The sequence below is a fragment of the Nelumbo lutea genome, chromosome 1 (assembly GCF_056320005.1).
Source record: "Nelumbo lutea isolate HS-2025 chromosome 1, American lotus-T2T, whole genome shotgun sequence".
NCBI lineage: Eukaryota > Viridiplantae > Streptophyta > Magnoliopsida > Proteales > Nelumbonaceae > Nelumbo > Nelumbo lutea.
Genome location: NC_142684.1, coordinates 93,499,188 through 93,514,616, shown reverse-complemented (window position 1 = coordinate 93,514,616; position 15,429 = coordinate 93,499,188). Strand labels below are relative to the sequence as shown.

The 15,429-nt window shown below is 40.6% G+C and overlaps 1 protein-coding gene across 2 annotated transcripts; it reads left to right on the top strand.

Moving 5' to 3' along the window:
- The first annotated feature begins 921 nt into the window (after positions 1-921).
- Positions 922-7,149, top strand: LOC148876183 (ABC transporter G family member 22-like). Of its 2 annotated transcripts, none has more exons than XM_088966278.1 (11): positions 922-1,247; positions 1,532-2,002; positions 2,313-2,431; positions 2,517-2,755; positions 3,090-3,245; positions 4,852-5,035; positions 5,118-5,426; positions 5,528-5,819; positions 5,910-6,190; positions 6,308-6,415; positions 6,654-7,149. In XM_088966278.1, the coding sequence occupies exons 2-11, from the start codon at positions 1,543-1,545 to the stop codon at positions 6,903-6,905; spliced, it is 2,400 nt and encodes a 799-aa protein (XP_088822404.1). In that variant the 5' UTR covers positions 922-1,247; positions 1,532-1,542; the 3' UTR covers positions 6,906-7,149. The 2 variants fall into 2 exon arrangements, with proteins under 2 accessions (XP_088822404.1, XP_088822405.1); XM_088966279.1 differs by having other exon boundaries at positions 1,108-1,247; positions 2,325-2,431.
- The last annotated feature ends 8,280 nt before the right edge of the window (positions 7,150-15,429 follow it).

Sequence of the window (15,429 nt, the reverse complement as noted above, 5' to 3'; positions counted from 1 at the left end):
CGTGACAGAAGCATTTAATCAAGGGAACACAAGTTTTGGATCCAACAGGAGAGTTGTAATCTTTTGAGCATCTCCTTCAAATTAACTTGAAAAGCCATTGGTTAGAGAACGATATCTTCAATATTAAAGCCAATAAAGCAATTCATTTTAGAGAAGAAGTAAAGGGTGCCATATTTTGTGTAAATAAAATCTGGGGCTGTCAAGCATGATAACGGAGTCTGAATCTTCTCCTCACACCAACCTCACAATGTCTCCTATCCTCCTATCGGGAACAGATGTTACCGATACACCGGGATGGGGCTGTGAGGTGCACTCTGTATGAAGCAAATCGCGATTCATGATAGTGGAGGTTCGAGCCTGAGTGCGGCCACCTTGTGCTAAAGTGTCGAAACTTAGGACCCAATCCAATCTATCCCTCCCAGGACCAAGACCCTAGATAGCTAGAACCAAGTAGGTACATTCACGGGTTCAGACACGTAGAACAGAAAATAAAGCTTTCAATTAATATGGTTTCCATATGAAGTACATTGGACATGACCAGCTTCAATTAATTACTAACTCTCCGAGTCCGACTACCAAATACATTGGACGATCATATTTTCCCTTGAAAGGGTTTTCTTAGCAGTTGAAAAACTTTTCAAAACTGTGAGTTATTGGAAAGAAAATACATTGGATCTATCCTAGATTTCCATGTTAGGATTTCTTTACCGCCGGTGATCAGTTGGCTTTATACCGCTCTTTTTGAAAATATCTCTTCAATTACTGCTAACTAACAACTTCTCTCTCTCTCTCTTCTTTTATTAGAGCACTGTTATAAGCTGATTATGATCAACAATTTAGTTCCTATGTCAAACGTGTAAGGACCCATTTCAATTTGACAAGATTGGATATCCCTCTAGAATTAATGAACGACTCTCTGTCAAGTTAGCTTGAAAGAAGAAAGCATTAAATAAGCAAGAGGTTGGGCTAGCTTTTTCATGAAAAGACAAGCAAGGCCTTTTAACTTAGAAAACCAAATTAATGGGTCGACCACCACCAGATTTTATCAGGAGGAAAGAAGGCTAGCTAGTGGCATCAAGCATTGGTCCACACAAGCAAACTTGGATTCACCAAAGGCCTATATATCCTTGGATGTGAACTCCATGGAGTCACAACTACTTGAAGGATTACCACTTATTAGGATTAACTCGCAGCCAGTCTCAACTGATCTCCCGTCTCAGAAAGTCTAGAATAAGGTTCAAGTTAAGGTAATCTCCTAGCTTTTGTCTTTACTTCTTTGAGCGAGCGAGCGAGAGCGAGAGCGAGAGAGAGAGAGAGAGAGAGAGAGAGAGAGAGAGAGAGAGAGAGAGAGAGAGATTATTTGATGAATTAGTTTAGTAGTTAAGCTATGGCAGAATCATTCTCTCTGATCTCTAGAAGGTCTAATGACTCTTTTGTAATTCTTCAACTTCTGCCTTTGATTATAATTAGAGATTTTGAAACTTTATTCGCGTTTTGTTACAAACTCGTCATTTTCTATTTGTGTAATTAGTTGTTGGACAGATGGAGGTGAAGCAAGGAATTACAGTAACAAAAACCAAGCTGCAGTCTCAGAATTTTGATGAGATAGGTGAAGATGTATCCAGATCAACGTCAACCCAACTTTCCATATCCATCCCTGCAAAGAAAGATGCTAGCAGCAGCAAAACCTTGAACATAACTGGACAAGTTGACAGTCACAGTGAACCTGAGGATGGAAGCAGAACAGCAAGAAAGCGAAGCCTTGGAATGAAAATGGACTCATCAAGCGAAAAACTTATCCATAAAACGAAGTCACTGAGTGCCCATTTTTTTGTGGATATAGATAAAGTTATCAAAAATGACACTGGAAGCTTTGGAGAAACAAGTTCTACGCATGATGGAGCTTCTAGAAGCCATTTGGGCTTCTCCTTCTCACTTGCTGGAGCAACCGTGGGTTTTGATGATATCTCAGATGTTAGGAGACTGAAGAAACCCAAACACAGTAAGAGTTTACCAGTTCTACTTCTGCCCTGTTCTACTTCTGCAACTGCTCTTTAGCTTGCACAGCATATGCACTATTGTCAACTCCCATTACTATGAAACTAATCTTCAATCTGACCTCCCTAGTTAATTAGTAAGAAATAATTATTTCTCCAAATTAACTGATAAACCAAGTGAAACATAATTGAATAGTAAAAAAGATGGGCCAAACTGCCCAATTACTCTTAGTATCTCTACTACCAATTTCTTTCGTCTTTCCATTTCCTTTTTTTCTGAAGCTAGGTGACAATTCTGACAAATAAAAAAATTAGATGACAATGCAGTAGCCGACTTCCCCATATCTTATGATGATGATGATGATGATGATGACCAAGATCAATGCAATTGGAAGAAAATTCAAATTGAACCTACTTTGCCCATATGTCTAAAGGTAACTTTTAAGACTATCTCTTTTGGGCTTAAAAATTTTCAAATACTGTTCAAAAGGGTTTTAACTTCTGTGGCTCATACCTTAGTTCCAAGATGTGAGATACAAGGTGGCGCTGAATGGAAGGAGGAGCTCTGATGCTGAGAAATACATACTCCATGGAGTTACAGGTTCGGTGCACCCAGGAGAGGTGCTTGCTCTGATGGGACCATCAGGAGGTGGGAAAACAACATTGCTTAATCTTCTTAGTGGAAGAGTGAAAACGGACGATGTTAGCTGCAGCATTACTTACAATGACCAACCATATTCCAAGTCATTAAAGCGAAGGTACAAGCTTATAAATACAAACTACTGCAACAAGCTAGCTAAAAACGTAGATAGTTAAATAATTTCTATAACATGATACATGTATATATATGCATGGATGAGCATATACAGTCGACCATGTAATTTAATGTCTTATGTACAGAGAGCTGCAATTTTGTATCTTAAATTCCATGGGAGTGCAATAGTGTCTGCAATATTGTGTTCAAGGTGAAAGATTTATAGCTCATGGTACTGTTACCAACTGTGAAACATGCTTCTATACTGTAGAATTAATTGCTTAGTACTATATAAGATTGATTACTGAGAGATTGAATGCTACTACAATGATGAACAGGATTGGTTTTGTGATGCAAGATGACGTGGCTTTTCCTCATCTCACGGTGAAAGAGACTCTAACGTATGCTGCTCTCCTACGTCTTCCCAACACACTAACCAAACAACAAAAAAAAGAAAGAGCTATGAACGTGATCAGCGAACTTGACCTTGAAAGGTGACCTCTCTGTTTTATCTTAGGATTAACTAGAATACCACCATCTCCGGTTCATCCCAATGAACTAAGGCTGCGTTTGTTTATGATACAAACGCAGAACCGGGGTATTTATGTACTCTGGTTCGTGTTTGTGAGCATTTATTTTCCATACAAAAACGTAACGATTAAGATGTTAAAAATGTTTTTTTTAACATCACCGTGATAAGAGCACATTACTATACCCATTTTTTTGGATACAAATTAGTGCTCTTCTGATAATGGGTGTGCTTGACCGAACATTTAAGGCTTAATTTGGATGGAATATAAATACAAATATGCAGAATGCAAAACTTTGTATTTTGTATGTATTTACACTGTACATATTTGTATTTGTACTCTTTTCAAACTGAACTTAAGGCATTTAATGAGAGGGCCTATGTTTAATTTGCACCAATTTCAAACAAATAGGGAGAATACAAATGGGTTACACTTTTTATTCTTGAACTAGAAAGAAGGTATCTATGCAAAGTACATATTTGAGTTTGCATCACAACCAAACGCAACCTAGGCTCAGTTTGGGAAGAGTACAAATGCAAATATACATGGTGCAAATGCAAGGTCTAAGAATATAAAGTAATACAACATACAAGGTTTAGGAATATAAAATACAAGGTTTTGCACTGCACACATTTGAATTTGTGTACTCTTCCCACAAGGAAGAGTACAAATACAAATATCAATTGTACATATTTGTATTTGCATCTCAAAGTGGCATGGTCTAATGATCCAAAGACTATTGTAATATTTAGGCCCTGTTTGGTGCGTCTTTCTATGCAGTCTTTCGGCTACTTACAAGCTAGGAAGACTGAAAACCGGTCTATTCCTGTTTGATACGCGGAAGATCTCGTCACTAAAAAGATGTGAGAAGCCCATTTTGGGCTGATTTCAAGAAGTTCCAAAGGAAACTTCCTGTGTCTTCTGTGTTTTAATCTTGCGCAGAAAGACCCGAAACGATGCACAGAAAGATGCACGTCTGCCAAACAGTCTTCAGGCTGCCCAGATCTTATGTCAAAAGCTCAATGCATCTATTGATTGTCAGAGCTACGAAAAGATCTTCTCAAAATGACTTAACAAATGGGCCCTTAACCTTTAATTGGTAAACCCATTTGGAATTCAATAACAATCTAAGTTGCTATTTAGGGTTTACACTAGGGATCCATAACATAGAATCTATGATCAATACAAGATAACAAGAGAGAAAACAGATGGTCTATTAATACATAACATACTAGCTAGTACATAGCTCTGAATTTGCACGCGCCTATTGTGTCTGTACTTGGCTGGTTGATACTCATGTCATGAATCTCTTGAAAACCTGTAACACCCATCTTATCTTTTAGAGAAGATGTCCCATATTTATCCATAACTCAGAAATTTTACCTAGACGTGAAATGATAGAGATCAACTATGGTAGCTCTATTATTTTATACCCATAAAACTGTTTCAGTTGCCTGTTTCTCACAGCAGACAGGTTGACAGACCATTTAAACACAAAATAGGTAAAGATAACATTTTCACATATTAGCTTCCGGTTGTAAATTGAAAAGTTGGTGCAATTTTGGCACAGGTGCCAGAATACGATAATTGGAGGGTCATTCGTGAGGGGGATTTCAGGTGGGGAAAGAAAAAGGGTCTGCATCGGCAATGAAATCTTGCTGAACCCATCAATTCTTTTCTTAGATGAACCAACCTCTGGTCTAGACTCAACTACAGCTCTTAGAATAGTTCAAATGCTACACAATATTGCAAAGGTAATAAACCATGGCATTTCTTATTTTCTTTAATTTAGAGGACACCCTTCAATTCCTTGAATTTCTGTGTGGGGTTTTGTAGGCTGGCAAAACAATAGTGACTACAATTCATCAGCCATCAAGCAGACTATTCAACAAGTTCGATAAGTTAATTCTCTTGAGCAGAGGCAATTCATTGTATTTCGGAAAAGCTTCTGAAGCTATGCTGTATTTCTCTTCAATTGGTTGCTCTCCTCTAATAGCTATGAACCCAGCGGAGTTCTTAATTGATCTTGCAAACGGGAACATAAATGACAAATCAATCCCATCTGTTCTGGAGGATAAAATCTTACTTGGAAGCCAATTTCCTGAAAAACAAGATGGAAGGCCATCCCCTGTGGACGTCCATGAGGTTATAAATTGATCATATGGCTAATCTTATGTCTGCTTATTTGATTCTTTTACTTTTCATGGAGTTCCTTCAAATATATCTGCATTCTGTCTTCTCTGCAGTATCTTGTAGGTGCTTATGAAACAAGAGTTGCAAATATGGAGAAGCAGAAGCTTCTGAAACCTGTGATGGTTGATAGTGAGTTAGAGATACAGGGAAGGTCACATTCAATAGATTGGGGAGCATCCTGGTGGGAGCAGTATTCAATTCTTTTCAGGAGAGGTCTCAAAGAGAGGCGCCATGAATATTTAAGCTGTTTACGAGTCACCCAAGTTGTATCCACTGCAATAATAATAGGACTCCTCTGGTGGCATTCTGATGCTTCATCTCCCAAAAGGCTGCAAGATCAGGCAAGTATTAATTATTTTCCTAGTCCTGTTCTGCTCTAGATGCTGCTTTTTCAAAGTTGTTCAGTCAATAACAACGAAGAAGGCTTGCAGGCAGGGCTGCTGTTCTTCATTTCTGTATTCTGGGGATTCTTTCCTGTATTCACAGCCATCTTCACATTTCCACAAGAAAGAGCAATGCTTGCAAAAGAGAGAGCAGTAGGAATGTACAAGCTTAGCGCCTACTTCATAGCCAGAAACGCAAGCGATCTTCCTTTAGATCTCATTCTTCCTATTGTGTTCTTGGTGATAGTCTACTTCATGGTCGGATTAAAGCAAACCTTTTCTGCATTTTCCTTAAGCATGCTTACATTATTCCTCACCATTGTGTCTGCTCAGGTAAGAAGTAAAGGGTATTCTCAATTATCAGAGTTGTATTATTTTCCCCAGGAATATAGAAGTCTACATGAAAACTCAACTAGCTTAACTCATTGATTGATAATTTTTCCATTGCAGGGTCTGGGATTGGCCATAGGTGCAGCATTCATGGATGTGAAGAAAGCAACAACATTGGCTTCAGTTCTTGTTATGACCTTCATGTTAGCTGGTGGTTTCTTCGTTCAGGTAGATTATTAATCCTTACCCATATAAACCACTTTCACCATATTCTTGCTACTCCAGCTCTCAAAGCCAGAGCTTCTGTGTCTCAGTTACAAGCAACAGATTCAGCGCTAATGCAATAGCTGGATGTACCAATTATCTGTACACTTTCTCATCTTGATATGCATAACCTGCCCGTTTCTTACCACTACAATGATGATGATTCACCTTTTTTTACACTGAATCTAATCTATGTTTGCAGAAGGTCCCATCTTTTATGTCCTGGATACGCTACATCTCCATCAACTACCAGACATACAGACTACTTCTTAAGATCCAGTACAGTTGCTCTGGTTCGGGTCATGGATCGGCTGCATGTGATTCCCCCTTCATTAAGGGACTTAAAATTGATGATGGTGGGAAGGAAGCAGGGGCCATGATTACAATGATTTTTGGGTATCGATTATTAGCGTATTTGTTTCTACGGGGAATCAAACTTAGGAAAAGAGATTAGACCACGGACCAAACTGTTAGATCAGTAGTAAAGATGAAGATGTTTCTTTGTTATTCTTTTAGAAGGTTTCAAGGAATTAGTGATTGTTCCAAGAATGATTGGTTCTCTGTCGTGAAGCTTCTGCATTAATATTAAACTTTGTGCTATTGTATGTTCTTTTTATTTTTTATATTTTTAAATTTTGAGCAAACTTATGTGACTCTATTATTCGTTTTAATAACAGTAGAGATATTTCACAAGTTCACACTTGAGAATAGATCTAATGAATCTAATTAATCTTTGGTGCTACTATGTGCTAGCTAGGGTATAAATGCAAATCATAATATTAATAATTAATAATATTTTAAGGGACAAATACAACGTCTTTAGAAATTTAAGGGAATAATACACTTAGAGTGCCTTTTTTTTATGGATTTTGAGAGACGGGAAAGTTGGTCCATAGTGTTAGTGTTATGGACGCCTTCCTCGGGAAGACGTACCATCGTCGTCGGCAGCAACAGGCCCCGGGCCCATTGCCAGCAACAGCAAGGATTCAGTGATGCTCATCCTACCCAGTTCGGCAACAGCAGCCTTATCTAGATTAGATTAGCTCATTTTGCTTGTTCTTATCTCTTATCTTATTTTGTTAATAGCTTATCATATTAGGATTAGCTTAGCTTATCTTATCTTGTTAGTAACTTATCAGATTAGGATTAACTTATCTCATCCTTAGCAAGATAGAATTGGAAGTCTCCCTATTCAACAAGGAAACTCCCCTTGATTAGGACTCTTGTAATCTCTTATTTAAGGAGACCCCATTATTGAATGAGATATTAAATTATTCAGTCAAGAGTGAGTTAGGAGAGTTGGTGATCTCTTGGACAAATCACCAAAGGCACCAAGATAGGTTCATCACGAGCAGGAATGAACAAGGGAAAATAGGAGGTTTTCCCCGTGGATCGACCCGTGACGAGATTCTATTCCCGAGCCCTCAACAACTTGGTATCAGAGCAAGGCGTCATGGAAGATCTGGAGTAGCTACCTTCCAGGGTCCACGACCTCGAGCACCAACTCATGAAGACCAACTCTGAAGTTTGTGAGATCAAAGGTGTAGTGTGAGAATTGTGGCAACTAATGGAGATGTTTCTTTCCAGCAAGGAAAGAAAGTCTGACGGAGGGATAGCTGCTAACGACCGCCAGCCAGATCTATCAGAGTCTTCCGACAAACAACAGTCCGTCGGCCATGGAGCAGCCATCATCCCCAAGTACAGCAGGCTGGAGTTCCCATCATACAACAGCAACGGAGACCCCTTAGGCTGGCTGTATTGCTGCGAGCAGTTCTTCTAGAATCAACGGACAAATGACCAGAACATGGTAAGCCTAGCTACCTTTCATTTAATAGAAGAAGCACATCTTTGGTTTTATCAGTTAGAGCAAGAAGAACCCGGGCTCAGTTGGCCCCAGTTTAAATCCTATTGCCTTCTTCGGTTCGGACCCCCATTGACCAGCAACCCACTGGGCGAGCTAATTAAATTAAACAGACCGGAACAGTTGCTGAATACCAGCAACAGTTCCAAACCCTCCTTGCGAGGGCATCCTCCATGTGGCCAGACCAGCAAGTAGATATGTTCACAGCAGGGTTAGCAGAACCCCTGCGAGTGGATGTCGAGATGCAGAATCCCCAAATTTGGTCACAACCATGAACTTAACTCGCGCATTTGAGCGCAAGATGCAGCTCAGTCGCCGAATTTTTAATGTGGGTCGCCCACCAAACTCATGGGTGCCCCCAAGACCAGCAATAACGACCCCCTCTTCTACTACCAGCTAGGAAATGAAGCCTCCCACGACCACCACCTGTAGAGCAGTGACAAGTACATGCAGTAACATGGTCACTCCTCCCATCAAACTCTTAACCAGGGCAGAAATGGCAGAGTGCCGAACGAGAGGTCAATGTTTCAACTGTGATGACCTCTACTCGGCAAGACAGATGCAAGAGGCTTTTTTGCCTTCTCATAGATGAGCAAGAGGAGGAGGAAGGGGAACCCGTCAAATTCGAACTAGAGATCTCTCTCCGTGCGATCACCGGTATTAAATACTTTCAAACTATGCAGTTATAGGCTCAGATCGCAGGTCAGCCGGTGTGCATTCTCGTCGATTCAGGGAGCACACACAACTTCATAAGTGAACATGCAGCCCTGTAGTTAAAACTACCAATGGAACTCCAGCCGCGACTATAGGTAGCCGTCGCAAATGGTGAAAAAGTTTACAGTCCAGGGATTTGTAAGGACGTCCCAGTACAGGTCAATTCTAAACTAATTGATTTATTTGTACTCTCATTGGATGGGTTCGATATTGTTCTCGGGGTCAAATGGTTAATTACCCTAGGCCCGATTTTGTGGGACTTCAGCGCACTCACCATGACCTTCCACCTGAATGGCAAGCAAGTTTCATGGCACGGTTGCAGGGTAAAAGAAATGACACCGCAGGTTCGTGCACTCCAAACAGAACCGACAGCCATGGAAAAACTTATCGCCGAGTTTTCAGATCTGTTCCAGGAACCGAAGGGCCTTCCCCCTTCTTGAGCTTGCAACCATCGTATTCCTTTGGTGGCGGGTTCAGCACCAGTCGTTGTCAGGCCTTATCGCTACCCTCACTTGCAGAAGGATGAGATAGAAAAACAATGTATAGTGATGCTGAACCAAGGGATCATACGCAAAAGTCACTCCCCCTTCTCTTCGTCAGTTCTGTTGGTGGCGAAGCAGGATGGAACATGGAGGTTTTGTGTTGACTATAGAGAACTCAATGACCAGACGATCAAAGATAAGTTCCCTATTCCCGTTGTGAACGAACTGCTGGACGAGTTGCATGGTGCCCAGTATTTCTCTAAGTTGGACCTCAGGTCCAGATATTTCCAAGTTCGTATGGCTCCCGGTGACGTGAAGAAGACTGTTTTTTGCACCCACCATGGCCACTTCGAATTTTTAGTCATGCCATTCACACTCTCCAATGCACCATCTACATTTCAAGCACTAATGAACGAGGTATTCCAGCCCCATCTGCGCAAATTTGTTTTAGTTTTCTTTGATGATATCCTCGTTTACAGCAAATCATGGGTAGAGCATGTCCACCATCTGAGGACCATTTTCGTACTCCTACGCCAACACAGCTTATTCCAGAAATGGTCCAAGTGCTCCTTCGGGGAACGACAGGTTCTTTACCTTGGCCACATCATCCATAGGCAGGTGTCACAGTTGATAGTTCCACAATTCAGGCTATAATAGAATGGCCAAAACCTCAACTTGCCAAAGCCTTATGTGGGTTCCTCGGTTTAATGGGTTATACCGCAAATTTGTACAGAAGTATTGGCAGCCCCGTTAACCAACCTGTTGAAGAGAAACTCCTTCCGGTGGGACGACGCAGCTGATGAAGCTTTTCTGTCACTGCGAAATGCACTACCTTCAACCCCTGTCCTGCAATTACCTAATTTCGCCCTCAAATTTACAGTTGAGTGCAATGCTTCCAGAGTGGGCATCGGGACCGTACTACAGCAGCAAGGGCACCCGATCACTTTCTTCAGCCGCAGATTGGCCGACCGGCATCTGAAGCTTCCAGCCTATGAGCACGAACTAATCAGCCTTGCCCAAGCCATCAAGCACTGGAGGTCGTATTTGTAGGGATGATCATTCATCGTCAAAACTGATCATTACAGCCTCAAATACCTATTAGAGCAACATCTCACCACTTCCCCTCAACAGCATTGGGTTAGCAAACTGCTCGGGTTTGACTTCCGGGTGGAATATAAGGTAGGATCCTCTAACCACACAGCTGATGCCTTGTCTAGGTGAGAAGAAGACGGGATGGTTCTATGTAGCATTTCCCAACCTCGGATCTCTCTGTTTGATGACATTAAGAAGGCAGCACCACAGTCCCCGGAATGGTCGCTCTTACTACAAAAGATCTAGACCGGCACGGCCGACCCCCATTGGTCACTTCACGATGGGTTGGTACTGTATAAGGGACGAGTCCATCTTCCAGCAGATTGCCCGTTGATTCCCACCATCATCACCAGCATCCATAACTCCACCCATGAGGGCATCCATCTTCGAGTGATGCTCATCCTACCCAGTTCGGCAACAGCAGCCTTATCTAAATTAGATTACTCATTTTGCTTGTTCTTATCTTATTGTTCTTATCCCTTATCTTATCTTGTTAATAGCTTATCAGATTAGGATTAGCTTAGTTTATCTTATCTTGTTAGCAGCTTATCAAATTAGGATTAGCTTATCTTATCCTTAGCAAGATAGAACTAGAAATCTCCCTATTCAGCAAGGAGTCTCCCCTTGATTAGGACTCTTGTAATCTCCTATTTAAGGAGACCCCATTATTGAATGAAATATCAAATTATTCAGTCAAGAGTGAGTTAGGAGAGTTGGTGATCTCTTGGACAAATCACCAAAGGAACCAAGATAGGTTCATCACGAACAGGAAGGAACAAGGGAAAACAGGAGGTTCTCCCGTGGACCAACCCGTGATGAGATCCTATTCCCGGGCCCTCAACAGTTAGATAGTGTATGCCCTTAGCTCCAATCAGATTGATACACATTTGACATTTATTGTAAATGAATAAAAAATACATAATTGGTTCATATTATATTTGGTTTGTTTCTATGTAATTACCCTTAAACTAAACACTTATGAAACTCATGTTAGTTTAGAATGTTTACAGTCATTGGATAAGTCTGGGGAGGTTTATCCTGCCAAGGATGACACTAATGTGCTAGGGTGAGACCCGAAGCACATGTAGTGTGGGTTTGTTTGAAACTATGAATCGGATCATTTTCCAGTTGAGCCCTAGACTTTGGAGATAGATAGGCAAAACTCAAAAGTTACACCTAACCCCTACACTCGATTATGGTATTGCATTAGGTGTTGGATTGGATTGTCTTTGATATACCAATCAGTGAGATCCTTAGTGGGGGTCAAAACCTGGTTATGTTGGGGCGGTCCAAGAATTCACCTGAGTGGGTGATTATAGTGATAGAATAAGCCCCTTTGTCGAACAAAGTGAATAACCGGGGAACAACACTCTCTCTGATGGAATCCCAAACTACTGAAATTGATTTTAAATTTGTTTGAGATTTGTTTTGAGCAGAGAATGCGACATTGTACCTTGCAGCCGAGGGAAAGGTCCTCTCTTGTCGAGCAATGTTTGATTATTATGGGCTAAGATGTTAAGTGTAAGACCATTTAGGGCTTTTACCTGATGGGCTAACTCACTTAAGTCCATAGTTCTTGGGCCTTCATAAGGTGGATGGACCCAAGGACCATTTATTGTAAATGTTGGGCCTGCTAAGAGCCCATACTGATGGGCTGAGGGGTTCACTATCTTCAGCAGGTGAATTTAGCTAGACCTTGTAACAGAGGCTAGGTTGAACCCATATGGCTTTTGTAGATATCAATGTTAGGGTCCCACACCATACAAAGAGAGCCAAGCTAGCTAGCAAATTAAAAGGGAAGTGAGCCTAATAACATAATGGGTCTAAGGCCCATTTCGAACTGGGTTAATGAGATTAATCAAAAGTGGGTGAATTTGAGTTAAAATCTACTTCTGGATCAGCAAAAGATATGTCTTATCCACTTAAGAGTTCAGATCCAAATAAAGATTTGGATCAAAGAACACTTTCCTGATAGGATTAAGAAGCTAATCTAGAGAGGTTATAAATAGAGGGTGAAATCCTCTGTTAAATAATTTTGCATATCCCATTCTTCTCTCTTTTTTTGCCACCCTACCCACTTCAATCTCCATAGTCTTGGACTGATCAAGAATTGTTCTTGATTCTAATTCTTGCTAAAAGAATCAGATCTAAAGTTGTGCTCACATCCCCTGTGTGATCTGTTGAGCAAGAACTAGAGAAGAGAGGAGAGGAGAGGAGAGGAGAATAGAGAGGGAGAGAAGAGAGGAGACTCGAGTGGACTAAGAGCTCTCCTTAACTCAATGGGCGAGAGTTAGTATTATTATTTATACTGGCCCAATCATACAACATAAAGACAAGGGAAATTTACAACAGTACCCTTGTGGTACTAAACCTGAGAACATGAACAACTGTTAACATTCCCCCTCAAGTTGGAGCATAGATATCAATCATGCCCAACTTGTCACACAGATCATGATGTCTAGAATGGTTTAGACCCTTTGTAAAGATGTCTGCAAGTTGGTTCTCAGAATTAACATAGGGAGTACACACTTCGCCTATGATGACTTTCTCTCTGATAAAATGCTTGTCAACTTCAATGTGTTTTGTTCTATTATGTAGCACCGGATTGGCAGCAATGTTTATAACTGCTTTGTTATCACAGAATAGAGACATAGGTTTGTCCACTAAGGCCCAACTCACTCAACAAATTCTTTATCCACATGCCTTCAGCTACCCCGTGGGCCATAGCACAATATTCGGCTTCAGCACTGGATCTAGCCACCACATTTTGATTTTTACTCCTCCATGTGACAAGGTTCCCTCCTATAAATGTGTAGTAGCCACAGGTAGACTTTCTGTCACTTTGGGATCCAGTCCAATCTGCATCTATATAAACCTCAACTTTTAAATGTCCGTGCTTTTGAAATAACAAACCAGCACCCAGATACTTCTTTAGATATCAAAGGATTCTCTTTACTGCTTCAAGATGAGAGGACCTAGGAGCATGCATGAACTGACTGAAGACACCAACAACATATGCAATGTTTGGGCGAGTCAGAGAAAGGTATAACAACCTCCCTACAAGCCTCTAAAACTGTTTCACATCCTTGAGAGGTTCACCTCAACTGTCACCTAATTTATGGTTGGGGTCAATGGGAAAGTCAACTGGTTTCACCCCCATCTTTCTGTGTCTTGAAGTAAATCTATGACATATTTCCTTTGAGAGATGAATGGGTAACTTCAATTCCAAGGAAGTATCTGGCAGGTCCTAGATCCTTCAATTCAAACTGAGTGGCAAGAAAAAACTTCAACCTCTGAATTTCATCATCTCAGTCACCAGTAACAATTATGTCATCTACATATACAATTAGGGCAGCAATTTTACCTTCTCCTCTTTTCACAAATAGTGTGTGATCTGATTGACATTGCTTGTATCCTTTCTGTTGAACAGCCACATAGAATTTGCTAAACCAAGCTCTTGGTGATTGTTTTAGCCCGTATAAAGACTTCTTCAACTTGCACACTTTCTGTTCATTGCTTTAAGACAGAAACCCAGGGGGTTGAATCATGTAAACTTCCTCTTCAAGGTCACCATTCAGGAAAGCATTCTTGATGTCAAGTTGATGTAAATCTCAGTCCAAATTAGCAGTAAGGGAGAAAAGCACTCTAATGGAGTTCATCTTGGCAACAGGAGCAAAAGTTTCAACATAATCAACTCTATACACTTGAGTAAACCCCTTTGCCACTAAACAAGCTTTGTACCTCTCCATTGTTCCATCAGCCCTATGTTTGATAGTGAACACCCATTTACATCCAATTAGAACATTTCCCTTAGGAAAATCAACAAGATCCAATGTGTCATTCTTATGAAGGGCATCAATTTCTTCCTTCATGGCATTTATCCATTCAGGAACTAAAAGAGCTTTTGCCACATTCTTAGGGATAGGAACATTGTCAATGGAAATAAGAAAAGCACGAAATGAGGGTGAAATGTTCTCATAGGAAACAAATTTGAAAATGGGATGTTTAGTGGTGCACAATCTAACACCCTTCCAGTGAGCAATAGGACGGTTAAGGTCATTAGCAGCAGAGGAGTAACCAAGAAATATGCAAGGGATAGCATGAGAATCCAATTTCCCACATGTGGGAGACAGAATTTGGACAACACCGACAACCAAAAACACGAAGAGGAATAGAAAGAAGGGGAGCCTTAGGAAAGAGAAGTTGATGTAGGGCTTTGTACTCTAACCAACGAGAGGGCATACGATTTATAAGGTAAGCGGAACAAAGAAAAGCTTCAAGCCAAAAACGTTTGGGGACATTCATATGAAGTAGTAAACCCCGAGCAACTTCAAGGAGATGTCGGTTCTTCCGTTCGGCCACACCATTTTGTTGTGGCATGCGGGCACAAGATCTACGGTGAAGAGAACCACACGAAGCAAAAAATTCTGTGAGGTTACTATGAAAAAATTCTTTGGCATTATCTGATTGAAATTTTTGAATTTTAGTATGAAATTGAATAAAGACCATCTGCTGGAAATTTTAAATAATTTTTGGTACTTCCTCCCTGGTTCGCATCGGGTATACCCAAGTATATATAGAATAATCATCAATGAGGGTAATGAAATACTTGTAGCCACTCTCAGATGGTAAAGTAACAGGGCCCCATACATCAGAATGAACAATGTGAAAAGGAGATTCAGATTTACCATTTCTTTGAAGAAACTGAGTTCTACAATGTTTACTTAACTGGCACGCTTGACAAGAAAAATTAAAAACAAACATTGACTTAAACAGTTCTGGGAATACAACTTTCAAAGACTAAAAAGACAAATGACCTAGACAACAAT